Source organism: Emys orbicularis, chromosome 8, assembly GCF_028017835.1.
Source record: "Emys orbicularis isolate rEmyOrb1 chromosome 8, rEmyOrb1.hap1, whole genome shotgun sequence".
Taxonomy (NCBI): domain Eukaryota; kingdom Metazoa; phylum Chordata; order Testudines; family Emydidae; genus Emys; species Emys orbicularis.
The window spans coordinates 44272666-44286895 of record NC_088690.1 but is presented as its reverse complement, the minus strand read 5'-3'; the positions used below and the strand labels follow the sequence as shown (position 1 = coordinate 44286895).

Below are 14230 nucleotides of genomic sequence, written 5' to 3'. Positions count from 1 at the left end.
CTTGTGGTGGGGGGGGGAATTTTTTTTTTTTTTTTTTTTTTTTTTTAAGTTCAGGTACGAATTCATGCCCCCACAACCTTAACTCTGCCCCTCAGAGCTGGCAATAGCCACTGGGAATTATCTGCATGTACTCCAGCTTTATTCACTGTATTAGGTATAACTGTACTGAATGGCGGAGGAAGCTGTAATAGCTTGGAAGAGCTGTGATTGTGATACGAGGTGTCCTGGGAGACTGCGGCTCTCTGGGGGTGGTGTGAGCCCCTCTCCCTGGCCCGTGTGTGTAATCACAGGAAAGAGGTGCAAGAAAGGGAAAAAAAAAAGGGGAGCCTGTGTCCCTTGACAGACCCAGTATGCCTCATTTCATCGCTGCGCTGTGTAGGCTGTGTCACTAGCAGGGCCTGGGATCTTCTTGCCATGGGGATTGTCAGCAGTTAGGTGGGAAATGAGCGTGGTCTGTGATTTTAAGGAAGGGTAAGTGAAAGGATAATGTTTGGTGGTATAGTGTGCCTAAGGTGAGGGGTTGTGAAAGGGGTTGAACGGGTGTAAAATTTAGTATATGTGGAGTTCTTTCTGTGGAATAAGCTAAGTATGAAAGTATAGGGAGTTCCTGTGCAATACATAGCAAAGGCAAGTAAGAATATCTGTTATGGACTTATTGGGGCAGATTTAAGACTGCACAGGCATTTACTGTAACTCTGTATTTCCTGGTTTTCACAAGTTTGAGCTTTGCTGAACTCAATATTCTGGTAGGGTGTTATCACCAGGCAACCTTAACTCTGCATTAAAGTTTGGGGGTGGAGGTTTTTTTGCACATTTAATAGATATAATGGCAAACCACTCCTAGTATAGACATGGTCAAGTCCATGTGACTGGTTCCTCTTAAAAAAAAAAAAAAAAAAAAAAACCACACACCCCACCACACCTCTAGACAAACATTCAATCTCAGGAATTAAATTGATTGCTACTTTGTAAAGGTAAGTCTGGACACTCCCCAACCTATCTTAAGTTAATTGTCAACCAATTAGGTAAAAACTTTAGTGCAGACAAGCCTTAAAATAGACCTCCAGCAAAAGTAGTGCAAGAGTCAACATTCTTGATATCTCCAAGGGAAAACATAAGGAAAAAAAGCATTAGAAAAACCCACACCTTTCAGGCCTCCTAGGTACATCATAAACAGGGCCGGCTCTGGCTTTTTGGCCGCCCCAAGCAAAAAAACAAACAAACAAAAAACGGGGCAGCCAGAATGGCAAGGCAAAGCAAAAAAAAAAAAAAAAAAAAAAAACCTGCAGCGCAGCCGGAGCGCGGGTGCAGGGGGACTGGCTGGCTGGGGGGAAGAGAGAGAGAAGGGTGCGGCCAGGGCTACAGCAGGGGTGCTGCCACGCGGCCCCTCCTGCTGCGCCGCCTCCTGCCGCCTGCCGCAAGGGCTCCGCTCCGGTCGGCGGGGAGGGAAGGAAGAGGACTGGGCAACCGGAGCGGAACAAAAAAAAAAAAAAAAAAAAAAGCGGCCGAGCCGCCCTAGGATTGGGCAGAATGCCGCCTCCAACAATCTGCTGCCCCAAGCACCAGTTTGCTCAGCTGGTGCCAGCCCTGATCATAAAGTAACAAGATGGGGAGTCATCCATATTTTTTTTTTTTTAAGGTTACTTTTTTAAAAAGATACAAAAAAGTCACTGCTAAGTGCATCACATTCACAATAGGAAAGTCATTAATGTGCATGAAAAGCATACTTCCGCCATTCCAAAAATACATGAAATTATATTTATTTTATCACTATTGGCATAATGTGTGCAAAAGAGCCTCAGAGATTGCTAAGATTATATCAGTGCAATTCCACCCTCCTCGCAAATACACAAGTTGAATGGGAAATAATTTTTAACGTGTAAGTGTCAGCACCATAATAAGGCAAACAAAATCAATAATGCAGATTTAGTCAGACATTTAATTATACCAATCAACAAGTTTCTGAAAATGTAATTTTTAAATATAAAAAATTAGAATAATAAATTATTTACCTCCTTTTGGAAAAGGAAGAAACGGATGTAGTTGTAAGGTCAGGTTCCCACTCATCAGCAGGATCATAAAATACATCATCAGCTTTGTTACTACCGTTACTCTGAAAGGAGAAGAAAATCCAGTTCCTTTAGCTATGTTAAAGAGAGGAATGGTATAATAAAAATTTACAATTTGTTTGTAAAAAAGTAGGATGGTCTTTAATATTAGCATTTGCCTTTTGAAATAACCTTAAGCAAGCAAACAAACATTTATGTCAACTTGAGACACAAAGGTTTAATGTAAACTGATTGCAATTAACTTGAAGTACTTAACATATTTGTAAATGCTAATGCAGAAAGGTCTCCACAGATTTGTTCCAGGCTACAAACTTTTATGGAGTGTCCACACTAGCCTTTACAAACAAGATAAAAGTTTAGGAAAGACAATGTTATCCAGCATCCTGGATTTGGGAGAGCCAAGGACAAAACTACTTTACAGTTCACTCCCTAAGCCAGAAGCATAAAGACTCAATGCATTTAGATTTCACTAAAGTTTCTTGCATTATTCTAACATTTAGAAATACTTAACCATTCTAGCCATATTTTTCCATATGTAATAGCACCTGTTCTCTAGTATTGCCAAGACCAAAGCAGGTCCTAACAATAAATATACCTAAACAGAGTTTTGTTATTTGATACAAATACATAGAAACAGAATTTCCCCCAACTCCGTCCCCACACCTCCATTTACAATATTTGAACTAGATAATACTGAAGGAAGAATTCTGGAGCTTTCTTTTTAAATTTCTGATTTCAGATACCTACATGTGTCTGAAGAAATTACCCTTTCAAATGAAAGGGTTTCAGGTTTCACCATTTGAGGGGCAATTTTGTTTGAAAGGTTTGATAAAAGTTACAGAACAACATTTTCCAAACATGAAAAGCCAGTATTTTTTCTGAGAAAATTTTCTGATGGTATTTTTGGGGCTCCAGTAGCACAAATCGTTTTTTTCAAATTCCAAGCTTGCCACTGAGTTAGGCCTGCTCTACACTACAAAGTTAGGTCGACGTGTCAACCTGGTTGTACACTTAAATGTCTCTGCCACTGATGTATGTGCCCCATTACACTAACATAGAAACACCAGCTCCCTGAGCAGCATTGTGCTATGGTCAACGTGCAGAAATCGACACAGCTCAAGTATAGACATGGAGTTACCCATGTCGACCCAAAAAGTCCTCCAGCAGCTGCCCCACAATGCCCAACACTGACTGCTCCGGTCACAATTGTTAACTCCAGGGGTCATGCATGCCAGAAGCCCCCCCCCCCCACCTTTAAAACCCCTCATGTATTTTGAAATGCCTTTTCCTAGTTGTTCAGCTGGGTGAGCACACCTCTATCTGCTCTCCCTTGTTGTATGCAACTTCCCAGCTGACTAGGTCAGCTACACACTCCAGATGCACTCCTGCCTGGAGTAGAGAGGAGCTATTTGATCTCCTGGGGCTGCGGGGAGAAGGGCTGTGCAGGCACAGCTCTGAACCAGCTGTAGAAGTGTCAACATCTATGAACAGACTGTTAAGGGGATGCAAGAGAAGAGGGTATGACAAGGACCAGCAGCAGTGTCATATGAAAGCCAAGGAATTGTGGCAGGCCAATCAGAAGGCCAGGGAGGGTAACAATCCATCTGGTGCCGAGTCATAGACCTCCTGCTTAAACCCCACCACCACCCAGCACACCACCTTAGATACCTCTGAGGAGCCTGAGTCACAGGCCCCTGCCATGAACAGTGAGGACGACGACGACAACGACAAGGAAGGGGTGGTGGCATATGGGGACAGGTGACCAGGAGGGTCCAGCTGTGTTGCGAGCCGGGACCTGTTTTTGACTCCACTGCAGTTCAGCCAGTCTCTGCAGTTGAGCATAGGCAAACCTGACGTAGGGGAAGGAACCTCAGGTAAGAATGTAAATAAATTTCTCATTACTGTGAGGGCATCCCTAACAGCAGGACACAGCTATCCATATTGCATTAATTTACTTGTACTACAAGAGGTAGCGGGATGACAAAGAGGTAGAGATGCTATCTGCTATTCATTCACCTGTAGAGTTAGGGGGGCCATGTGGAGCAGTTTGTTTATGTACACGGGGCTGTTTTTGTAAGTGAATAAAACTCCTTTGTTTTGAAAGTTGTTCATCTTTATTAGTTAACAACACATGTTGTGTAATGCCTGCTGGCAGTGAAAATAGTGGTCTCATACACTCGCAACCTATAGGATCAGACTCAAACAGAGTAGTCGTAATAAGTGTACATCAAGCACACCAACAGGTGATTGTAGCAGGGTGCTGGTGCAAAAGCACCTAATTACCCCTGCTCAGCCTGCTCCAATCAAGAGAAATAGATTGGGGCTGGTGAAACAGCAAGCACCACACAATTCTTAACAGGCCTCCAAACTGCAGTGCCAAGTTGAGTACAGTACACGACAGCACATTGCTGTGGCTTGCTGTTAAACTCCTCTTTCAAAGCTCCCTAAGCCATATAGCTCCTCGTTGAGCTCACCTGAAAGCCCTTGAGTCTGGCTGTTCAAACTCAGACTACAGCCACTTCACCCCTGCCCCTGCAGCAAGTTTCCCCACTTAGCTTCACAATTATTATGCAGGACAACAGGCAGCTATAACCATTGGGATATTTTTTGCACTGACATCCAATCTGGTGAGTTGACAATCCCAGCGCCTTTTCAATCTACCAAAAGCACATTCAACTGTCATTCTGCACTGCTGTAGTTGAATCTTTCCTTGGTGCTGTCAAGGTTACTGGTGTACAGCTTCTGGCATTTCAATATTGTCAATGGTAATCTGCCAGTTGGGAAGGACGGTCCATACTTGTAGCTTTCTGAACAGTCCTGTGTTCTTAAAGTGTCATGCACCTTCCCTGACCAACCAACATTGATGCATCCCCAGTGATCCACCAGCACTTGCATAAGCGTGGAAAAAAGACAGTTACCTTTTCCATAACTGATGTTCTTTGAGATGTGTTGCTTATATCCATTCCATAATAGGTGGTGGGGGGAGCCGGTGGCGCCCCTTATACTGTGCCATGCGGGCGCCACTCCAGAGGGCGCCAGAGCCGGTCTGCCGCGGATACTGCTAAGAGAAAAACTTCTGGCATATGGCAAGCACACACACCTAATATGGAATGGACATGAGCAAGCACTAAAAGAAGTAGTTGCCCTTTATGTTGATGTACTCTGTAGTAAGGTGAACTAGGGCCAAAACAGGAACGTGCATGCTGTCTATTGCTCCACCGCAGTTTGGGAACCCCTTAACTGAAAAGCCATCCACTATATCCTGCACATAGCAGAGAATCACAGTCCTACATAGCAGGAGATGATTAATGGCCCTGCACTTTTGCATGACAATGGCCCCCCACAGTGGATTTTCCTACTGACTGGTAGCAATCCAGCATTGCAAATTTCCACAGTGCGATCACCACTTGCTTCTCCACTGTCAGTGCAGCTCTCAGTTTGGTGCCCCTGCACTGGATGGCTTGGGCGAGCTCAGCACACAGATCCAGGAATGTGGCCTTATACATCCAAAAGTTCTGCAGCCACTGCTCATCATCCCAAATCTGCATTATGATGCAATGCCACCACTCAGTGCTCATTTCTTGGTCCCAGTAGTGGCACTCCACCATTTGCAGCGGTTCTGTGAATGCCACCAACAACCTTGAATTGGTTCGTGCTATGTCCCACAGCAAAGTGACTGCCAGGAAATCATCCCCACGGTTCTTCTTTGCAGCTCTGCAAATACTGGAGAATCGTGCATCCTGTGCTTTCAACACCCAGGACAACAGTGCAGAGCTGTGCAAGCCCCATACTCGCTCAGAGATGACAGACAGCGACAAGTCTCACACACGTTCATGGAAATTGAAAATGGGCAATAAAAATTATGGGATACAAATATTATGGGATGAGTACACTGCATTATGGGAAGTTGACCTTTTGCTCTCAGTCACTTTTGCACTAGCTGTTTCTGCCCCACCTTGCTTTGCCAAAACTACCCAAAAGAGAGCACACTGAGTGTTGCACTTTGGGATACCTCCCTATGGTGCACTGCACATTGACACAAGCACTCCTGGTGAGTACACACAGTACTGACACAAGGAGCCAAGTATGCACATACACAGGAGATATACTAACCGTAGTGGCTGTATGCTGAGTCAGCAAAGCTTTGTAGTGTAGACATGGCCTGAATGCTCCATCAGAATTAGTGTTTTTGAAATGTTTGAAGAAATTTCATTTAGAAACAGCAAAAATAAAAAAAATGTGATTATAAACTTGACATAGCACATTGTTTTCTACTAATTTGTCAACAATGCATGAGGCTGTGCACAAGTAGGGGCATTGCCAGCAGATCGAGGGACGTGATCATTCCCCTCTATTCGACATTGGTGAGGCCTCATCTGGAGTACTGTGTCCAGTTTTGGGCCCCACACTACAAGAAGGATGTGGAAAAATTGGAAAGAGTCCAGCGGAGGGCAACAAAAATGATTAGGGGGCTGGAGCACATGACTTATGAGGAGAGGCTGAGGGAACTGGGATTGTTTAGTCTGCAGAAGAGAAGAATGAGGGGGGATTTGATAGCTGCTTTCAACTACCTGAAAGGGGGTTCCAAAGAGGAGGGATCTAGACTGTTCTCAGTGGTACCTGATGACAGAACAAGGAGTAATGGTCTCAAGTTGCAGTTGGGGAGGTTTAGGTTGGATATTAGGAAAAACTTTGTCACTAGGAGGGTGGTGAAGCACTGGAATGGGTTACCTTGGGAGGTGGTGGAATCTCCTTCCTTAGAGGTTTTTAAGGTCAGGCTTGACAAAGCCCTGGCTGGGATGATTTAGTTGGGGATTGGTCCTGCTTTGAGCAGGGGGTTGGACTAGATGACCTCCTGAGGTCCCTTCCAACCCTGATATTCTATGATTCTATTCTATGAAAATAAATGTTGAAAGGAAAAAAGAACAAGTGTGCATATATCCAGAGCATCACACACTGAACCACGTATAAACTAAGACTAACTGTTTTATGGTCCCACTTGATAGCTTTGGACCCTTCCTGCACTGCAGCCCGCTCTCACCTCTGAATACCACCTACTAGGTTTGTTTCAGTATGCAATTAGATTACACCCTCACATAGTGCACACACTGAAGGAAAGATACTGCACTCTGCAAAGCTCCTGAAATGAACTGGAATGCAGCAGAAAGACCACACTCTGTGCCCCTTTTGTTGCCCTCCTAAAAATGGAAGGAACCTGAAGAGGCCCAGCAGGTTGGGTGGATTTTTTTTACTAGACTTCCTAAGCTACTCATTCTAAAACTTTACACAATGTATAAATCCATGGTGCTCTTTAGGACATATTGTCCTAGAACATGGGCAATTTGCACTGCGCTTGTATGTTTATAAACAATTGTACAAAGATGGGTTTATTTACTCTGACACATTTTCCTCCCCCACAGACCAAGGCCAACCATTTTAACTTTGATATGCAATGGGAAAAGAAGTTGCATATAGACAAGACTAAATAAAAAGGGCAATATAATTGTGAAGGTGTTGTCTGCCTTCATGAAATTTCAAATTCTAAAAGTTTTTTTAAATACGTACAACCGTGGAGTCAAATACAGATACCTTTCTTCTTTTTTCCTGCCCCTCCTCTTCCTTTGCACATGCTCCTCTTATGTACAAAGCATTAACATTAACATCATCTATCCCAATACAAAATACTGCACATACAAAGGGAACAAGGTATAAATTCTATAGTCTATCTAAAGGAGATGTAATTAGAGTGATGGAGATTTTTGCTGCATTTAACTAATATAGTTTAAAGAACAGTTTTTTAGGAGACAGATGTTTTACATTGAAAAAATGTCTTCCCCCGCCCTTGAAAATCTAAGATTGCACATGAAAACAAGGATCTGCCTGAATGTCAAATTATGTGTTTGACTAGCAAGATCAAAAAACTAGTGAAAATTTGAAAAAAAAATCCATAAGACCTTTTACAATTGATATTTTCTCAGAATGTATGAGCACGCACGCACATACAACAGTTACAAACATGGGTCCAAGTCCAGAAGTCATTACTCAGTTTTTACTAAGTAAATGAGAGCTTTAGCTAAGGAAGGATGGAGTAAAAACTAAAACGCGTAAAACTGAGTAAAAACTAGGATTTCCCCTACTCTACATAAAAAGCACAGATGTTTAGTTCATTAAAATCTGACAAATTCTGAATCTAACTTTAATTGATTTCATCAATATCTTAAATTAAATGTTTACAATTAGTGAAGTTTTTCTTCAGTTCTTACAGACCTCATAGAGTTCTTTCATTGCTGCTAGCTTATATTCAAACTTCTCCGGGCTCCAGAAAGTTGCAATTCCCAGCTTGAGGTTACGAACCAGCACTTTAACAGAAGGTCCAGTGCCATCTCCTTGTTCTGATATATCATGTCTAATTAAAAAAAAAAAAAAAAAAAAAATACAAAAGCCATGATCACCAAAATTAACAAAAGAGTGGACTAGTGGAACACTATGAGGCTAATAGTTTGCCAATAGGCAAAGATTACTTTTGAAAAATTTGGCTTGCTTAAGTAACAAATAATATCAAGGGGCTAATTAAAATAGAATCATAGAACTGGAAGGAACCTCTAGAGGTCATCTAGTCCAGTCCCCTGCACTAGATGGCAGGACTAAGTATTATCTAGACCATTCCTGAGAGGTGTTTGTCTAACCTGCTCTTAAAAATCTCAAATGATAGAGATTCCACAACCTCCCTAGGCAATTTATTCTAGTGCTTAACCACCCTAACAGTTAGGAAGTTCTTCCTAATGTCCAACCTAAACCTCCCTTGCTGCAATTTAAGCCCATTGCTTCTTGTCCGATCCTCAAGAGGTTAAGAAAAACAATTTTTCTTCCTCCTCTTTGTAACAACAGTTTTCAAATATGTAAAAGGTTATGTCCCCTCTCAGTCTTCTCTTTTCCAGACTAAACAAACCCAATTTTTTCCATCTTCCCTCATAGGTCACGTTTTCTAGACCTTTAATCATTTATGTCACTCTCTGGACTCTCTCCAATTTGTCCACATCCTTCCTGAAATGTGGACCCAGAACTAGACACAATACTCCAATTGAGGCCTAATCAGCGCGGAGTATAGTGGAAGGATTACTTCTCATGTCTTGCTTACAACACTCCTAATACAGGAGTAATCAGGTTGGTTCTGTAAAATTTTCTTGTAATACAGTCAGATTCAAGGGAGAAATTCCAAAATAGTATACAAGATCATGGCTCTTGAGAAGCCTTAAATAGAAGTTTCTCTGTCGTGTATTTATTATAAATCAGTTTACTCAAATTAGCTTGCAAACCAACAGGTTTGAGTTAAGAGTATTAAGCAAAAGTCTTCTAAGAAAAAGATACGCTCATTCCACATCCAACACCAAAAATTTAGTTATTTTTTTACACGTGCCTTGTGTGTGAATTAGGTAACTCACCTGCCGAAGACTGTGTGCTTTCCTAATTTGCTACTAATGGTATTGGCCTCCTGGATCATCAGAGAGAATTTCATAGAATTCCAGTTAGGCTTAACTAAATAAAAAACACATAAGATTATGGTCGACTGGATCAAACATAATGAAATGATTCCAGACCAAAAAAGGAGACCTTTAAAGGAGTTCGGTGGACAAGGCAGTCTCACGGACTTCCAATTTACTGAAAACACTAAAAGACAGCTCACACTTTCAAAGGATATTTCAAAACTGGAATGCCATTTAAATCATTGTGGGTATCATATTTGCATGGTTTCAGAAACAAATACATTTTACCTTTCTGCTCTGGTCCTCCAGCCTCCACAACTGTGTTTCCTGCTCTTTCCCACAAAGCCTAGACCGTCTGATGATGGGAGAACCTTTGGTCTGCTGAGGAAGTACGCTAATCTACATGTTTCTGTTTGTTCACCCAGCCCAACTAAATATGAACAAAGTATCACTCTAGCGCTGCCTGATGTGCATGTCTCAATAATGGCAAGGATCGCATCCCAACAATAAAGATGAAGATCTTATAACTTCAATACCACTGAGATAACGTGTTGGGGTAAGAGATTAAGCTACTAGGATCCCATCTCAACCAGAAATGCAGCAATTTTCTCACAAGAAGGATAGTGAAAACAGAGACTAAAGAGGTCTCTCTGCCAGAAAGTAAACCTCCCAGCAAGCGGGAAGAGAAGAGGAGAAAGCCTCTCTCTCCATTGCCAGACAGCAGAGGAAATAATGAAGAATTGAAAGTTACACTGTACACCAGGGGTGGCCAACCTGAGCCTGAGAAGGGGTCAGAATTTACCAATATACATTGCCAAAGAGCCACAGTAATATGTCAGCAGCCCCCCCACCTGCTCCCCAGCACCCAGTGCCTCCTGCCTGCTGGCAGCCCCCACCAAATCAGCGCCTACTCCCCCCTCCCACCACAATCAGCTGTTTCACCTGTGCAGGAGGCTATGGGGGGAGGGAGGGGGGAGCGAGGGCATGCAAGGCTCAGGTGAAGGGGCCTTGGGGCAAAGCAGGGGTTGAGCAGTGTGCACCCCCAAGCACATTGGAAAGTTAGCATCTATAGCTCCAGCCCCGGAATCAGTGGTAAGGAGCTGCATATTAACCCCTGAAGAGCCGCATGTGGCTTTGGAGCCACAGGTTGGCCACCCCTGCTATACACAATCTCTCTCTCTCCCCCTTCCCCCCCCAACACACACATACTAGTTATAGTTTTATTCCCATTTCCACGATTCTGCTGGAGAGTTTCTATTTCTTTAGCAATTTTCTGCTTCTCAGCCTCCAGAGCTTCAAGAATCTTTGCATGACGAATAGTATGATCTTCTAAAGCCTAAAGAAAAGACATATAGATCCATCCATGACAATGTTTTTACAAGAAGCAAAGGATAAAATGGGGTGAGAGGTTATTTTATCTTTTGAGGCTGCATGCTTTACAATAAACTTCTCTTTGATCCGATCCCTCTACTACATCAGTTAAGACGACACAAATTCTACCAATTTTCATGGCTTGCTTAAATTCTGACATGTATATGTTGGAGCATTTATTATTTAAATGGGACTACTGAATTCAAGAAAAAGGGAACAGAATTTTCTATCAATTATTTTAAAAAGAAAAAATCTATCATAGAAGTTTAAAGGTGAAAGAAAACGTGCACTAGCAGTCATGGAAAATGACAACGTTTTGGTGTCTACTGCAGTCAGCAAATGTAGAAACCTAACCTGGGTCAAAATGTAAGGTATTACATCTATTAATACGATTTAGGAATAATTCCTCATTTTCAGGGGTGCTGTCAAGTCTCCTTTCATGTTTTTATCTGAGGAAACAAGTTTTGAAAGTATTCTGGTTTCCTCAGATATTTCCCCAAATACTTAACATTCTAGACATTGCTTGCACTTATGCCTGAGTCCATCATTTTTGGTGAGCTCAACATTCCCCTAAGTTTGGAATATCAGCAACCCAGCCCCCATTACATAAAATTATAGCTGACCTTGTTATTTCTGATTCCCCAAATAGCAGCTGATTTAATAAGAGGGCAGTAAATGAGACACGTCTGTCTTAAAATCATTTTGGAAAGGACTATTTTTAAGAGAGCCAATGAAGTTAAATAATACTATAAAGGTTTGTTTAAATATATGATTGATCAGACAAAATGCATGTTTTAAAATTACCTGTCTGGTGGCTAATGTCTCCATTTCCAGACGCTTCTTGCCGAAATGTACTTCCAACTCAAGATGTTGCTTTGCTTTTTCCAGTTCTTGTATTTTGTTAGCAGTCTGCTGGTTATTCATTTCCTGAATTTGTTTCTTATGAGATTCTTCTCTCTAAAAAAAAAAAAAACCAAAAGGACAGAATGAATGGGGTATGGAAAAATCACATGCTTCAGCTCATCCAACCCATTCGCTAAAGATGGATATTAGAGTTTGTTCTTCTTTCAGTCCATGAAAGATTTATGGCCACTATACATTACAGAGATAAAGTCACTTTCTCAGCAATGGAAGGTTATATCCCAGTCAATGAACATCAACTGTTATACCCTATATGTAAGGGGACTGTTGCCCCCTTACTAACATTCAGCGGGGGTGTTTTGGTTGGCTAGCTCCCAGCACTAAAAGGGGAAGGGTAGATGGCAAATCAGGAGCCTGAGACTGACAGTCCCCAGGAACAATGGGGAGAGGCCAATGCTCCAGATCAGCCTGATTGACAGGCTAATCAGAGGGTCAGGAGGCCAGGGAGGTCCCGTCCTCCGTGTGAGCTGGAATTGCCTGGGTCAGACTGAGTGGGGCCGAGCTAAGGAGAAAGCAGGGGCCCAAGCTGAGCTGGAGAGCAGAACCGTGCCAGATCCAGAGGGGCCAGAGGCGCAGCCACAGAGCCAGAGACACAGCCCAGGGAGAGCAGATCCTGTGCTAGGAGCAGAGCTGCAGCCACAGAGCCAGAGACGCAGCCCAGGGAGAGCAGATCCTGTGCTGGGAGCAGAGCCGCAGCCACAGAGCCAGAGACGCAGCCCAGGGAGAGCAGATCCTGTGCTGGGAGCAGAGCTGCAGCCACAGAGCCAGGTGTGGTGAGCAAGTGGGGCCAGCCAAGGGGGGACCTTGAGCAAAGGGCCCAGCACAGAAAGACACCCCCAGACAAGGGCCCTTGCAGGCCAGACCGGGAGGGGGACCTTAACCTGACGGGGGGCTGACGCTGGGAAGAAGGGTCCCACCACTCAAAGCCCGGAGGTGTGTGGCCACCACCATTGCAAGTGTCCAATCCGCAGCATACCTGCAGCACAGCCAGGGCCTGAGACGGAAATCTGGGACCTACAAGGAACAGACTGTGAAGTGCCCTGATGTCCAGAGACACTGTTTGTGATGTTCCCTGCCACAAAGCAGGGTGATGTGTTTTCCTTTAACCTTTCCCATTTTTCCTTATTCTTTTCTTTAGATTGTTAATTAAACAACTTGTATTTGTTTTAAATTGTATGGAATAATCAGTGGGTCAGGGAGGTGCCCAGTGCAGAGAGAGTACCCCGGAGTGGGGACACCCTAGCCCCTGTCCTAGGTGACCACAGCAGGGTTGGGGGTTGAGCCCCCCAGGAATCCTGGGCCCAGCCTTGTTGGGGTTACGAGGACTCTGCCAGACAGGAGAGTGGAAGGGGAGGGAGGCCTCAAGGGCAGGGAGGCCTCTGGGTAAAGGGAGTGGGAGCGAGGACTCAGATCCTTTCGCTAGCCCACTTCACCGGGGTAGTGCAGAAGCTAGGAAAGTTCCCCACAATAGCGGGACCATTCCCCCGCTTACATATAGTACAGAGGTGGGCAAACTACAGCCCGCGGGACCGTCCTGCCCGGACCTTAAGCTCCCGGCCGGGGAGGCTAGCCCCCAGGCCTCCCCTGCTGTCCCCCTTCCCCCGCAGCCTCAGCTCGCTGTGCTGCCAGCACTCTGGGCGGTGGGACTGCAAGCTCCTGCCGGGCAGCATGGCTGCGAGCGCCGCTGGCCTGCCCCGGTGCTCTAGACTGTGCGGCAGTGTGGCTGGCTCTGGCTAGGCGGTGCGGCTGCCAGTCTGGTGCTCTGAGCAGCATGGTAAGGGGGCGGGGGGATTCGATAAGGGGCAGGGAGTCCCGGGGGGCAGTCAGGGGACAGGGGTGTGGATAGGGGTGGGGGCAGTCAGGGGACAGTGAGCAGGGGGGTTGGATAGTGGGTGGGGTACTGGGGGGGCGGTTAGGGGCAGGGGGTCCCGGGAGGGGGCAGTCAGGGGACAAGGAGCAGGGGGGGTTGGATGGGTTGGGGCTTCTGAGGGGGGCAGGAAGTGGGAAGGGGCAGGGGCTAGGCTGTTTGGGGAGGCACAGCCTTCCCCACCCGGCGCTCCATACAGTTTCAGAATCCCAATGTGGCCCTCAGGCCAAAAAGTTTGCCCACCCCTGCTATAGTACATTTGCTGAGAAGTAAAGTATCATAAATGTATCACTTTGCCACCATATATTATTCTCTATTAATTATATCAAGCCAGCATACCCTGAAAATTGTATCCTGCTTGTAATAGTCCTTGCCCCAAGGCACGTGCAAACTAGCAGAACAGCAAATACAAGAAAGAATGAAAACCCCGTGCAAAAAGAGTGCATTATAGCTGGAATACTTTGTGCAATAGGTGGCCTTTTATAAGTGTTTCAAAGGAGAGGAGAGAGCGAGCCAGG

General features: G+C 44.5%; 1 protein-coding gene across 1 annotated transcript in view; it reads right to left on the bottom strand.

Moving 5' to 3' along the window:
* Positions 1-14230, bottom strand: part of KIF14 (kinesin family member 14) — an 89676-nt gene that overhangs the window by 35448 nt on the left and 39998 nt on the right. The window contains exons 17-21 of the mRNA XM_065409804.1: positions 11729-11881; positions 10763-10889; positions 9512-9605; positions 8337-8475; positions 2013-2113 (exon numbers count right to left, since the gene is read on the bottom strand). Of these exons, the coding sequence (XP_065265876.1) occupies positions 2013-2113; positions 8337-8475; positions 9512-9605; positions 10763-10889; positions 11729-11881 (614 nt within the window). The remainder of the gene's footprint in view (positions 1-2012; positions 2114-8336; positions 8476-9511; positions 9606-10762; positions 10890-11728; positions 11882-14230) is intronic.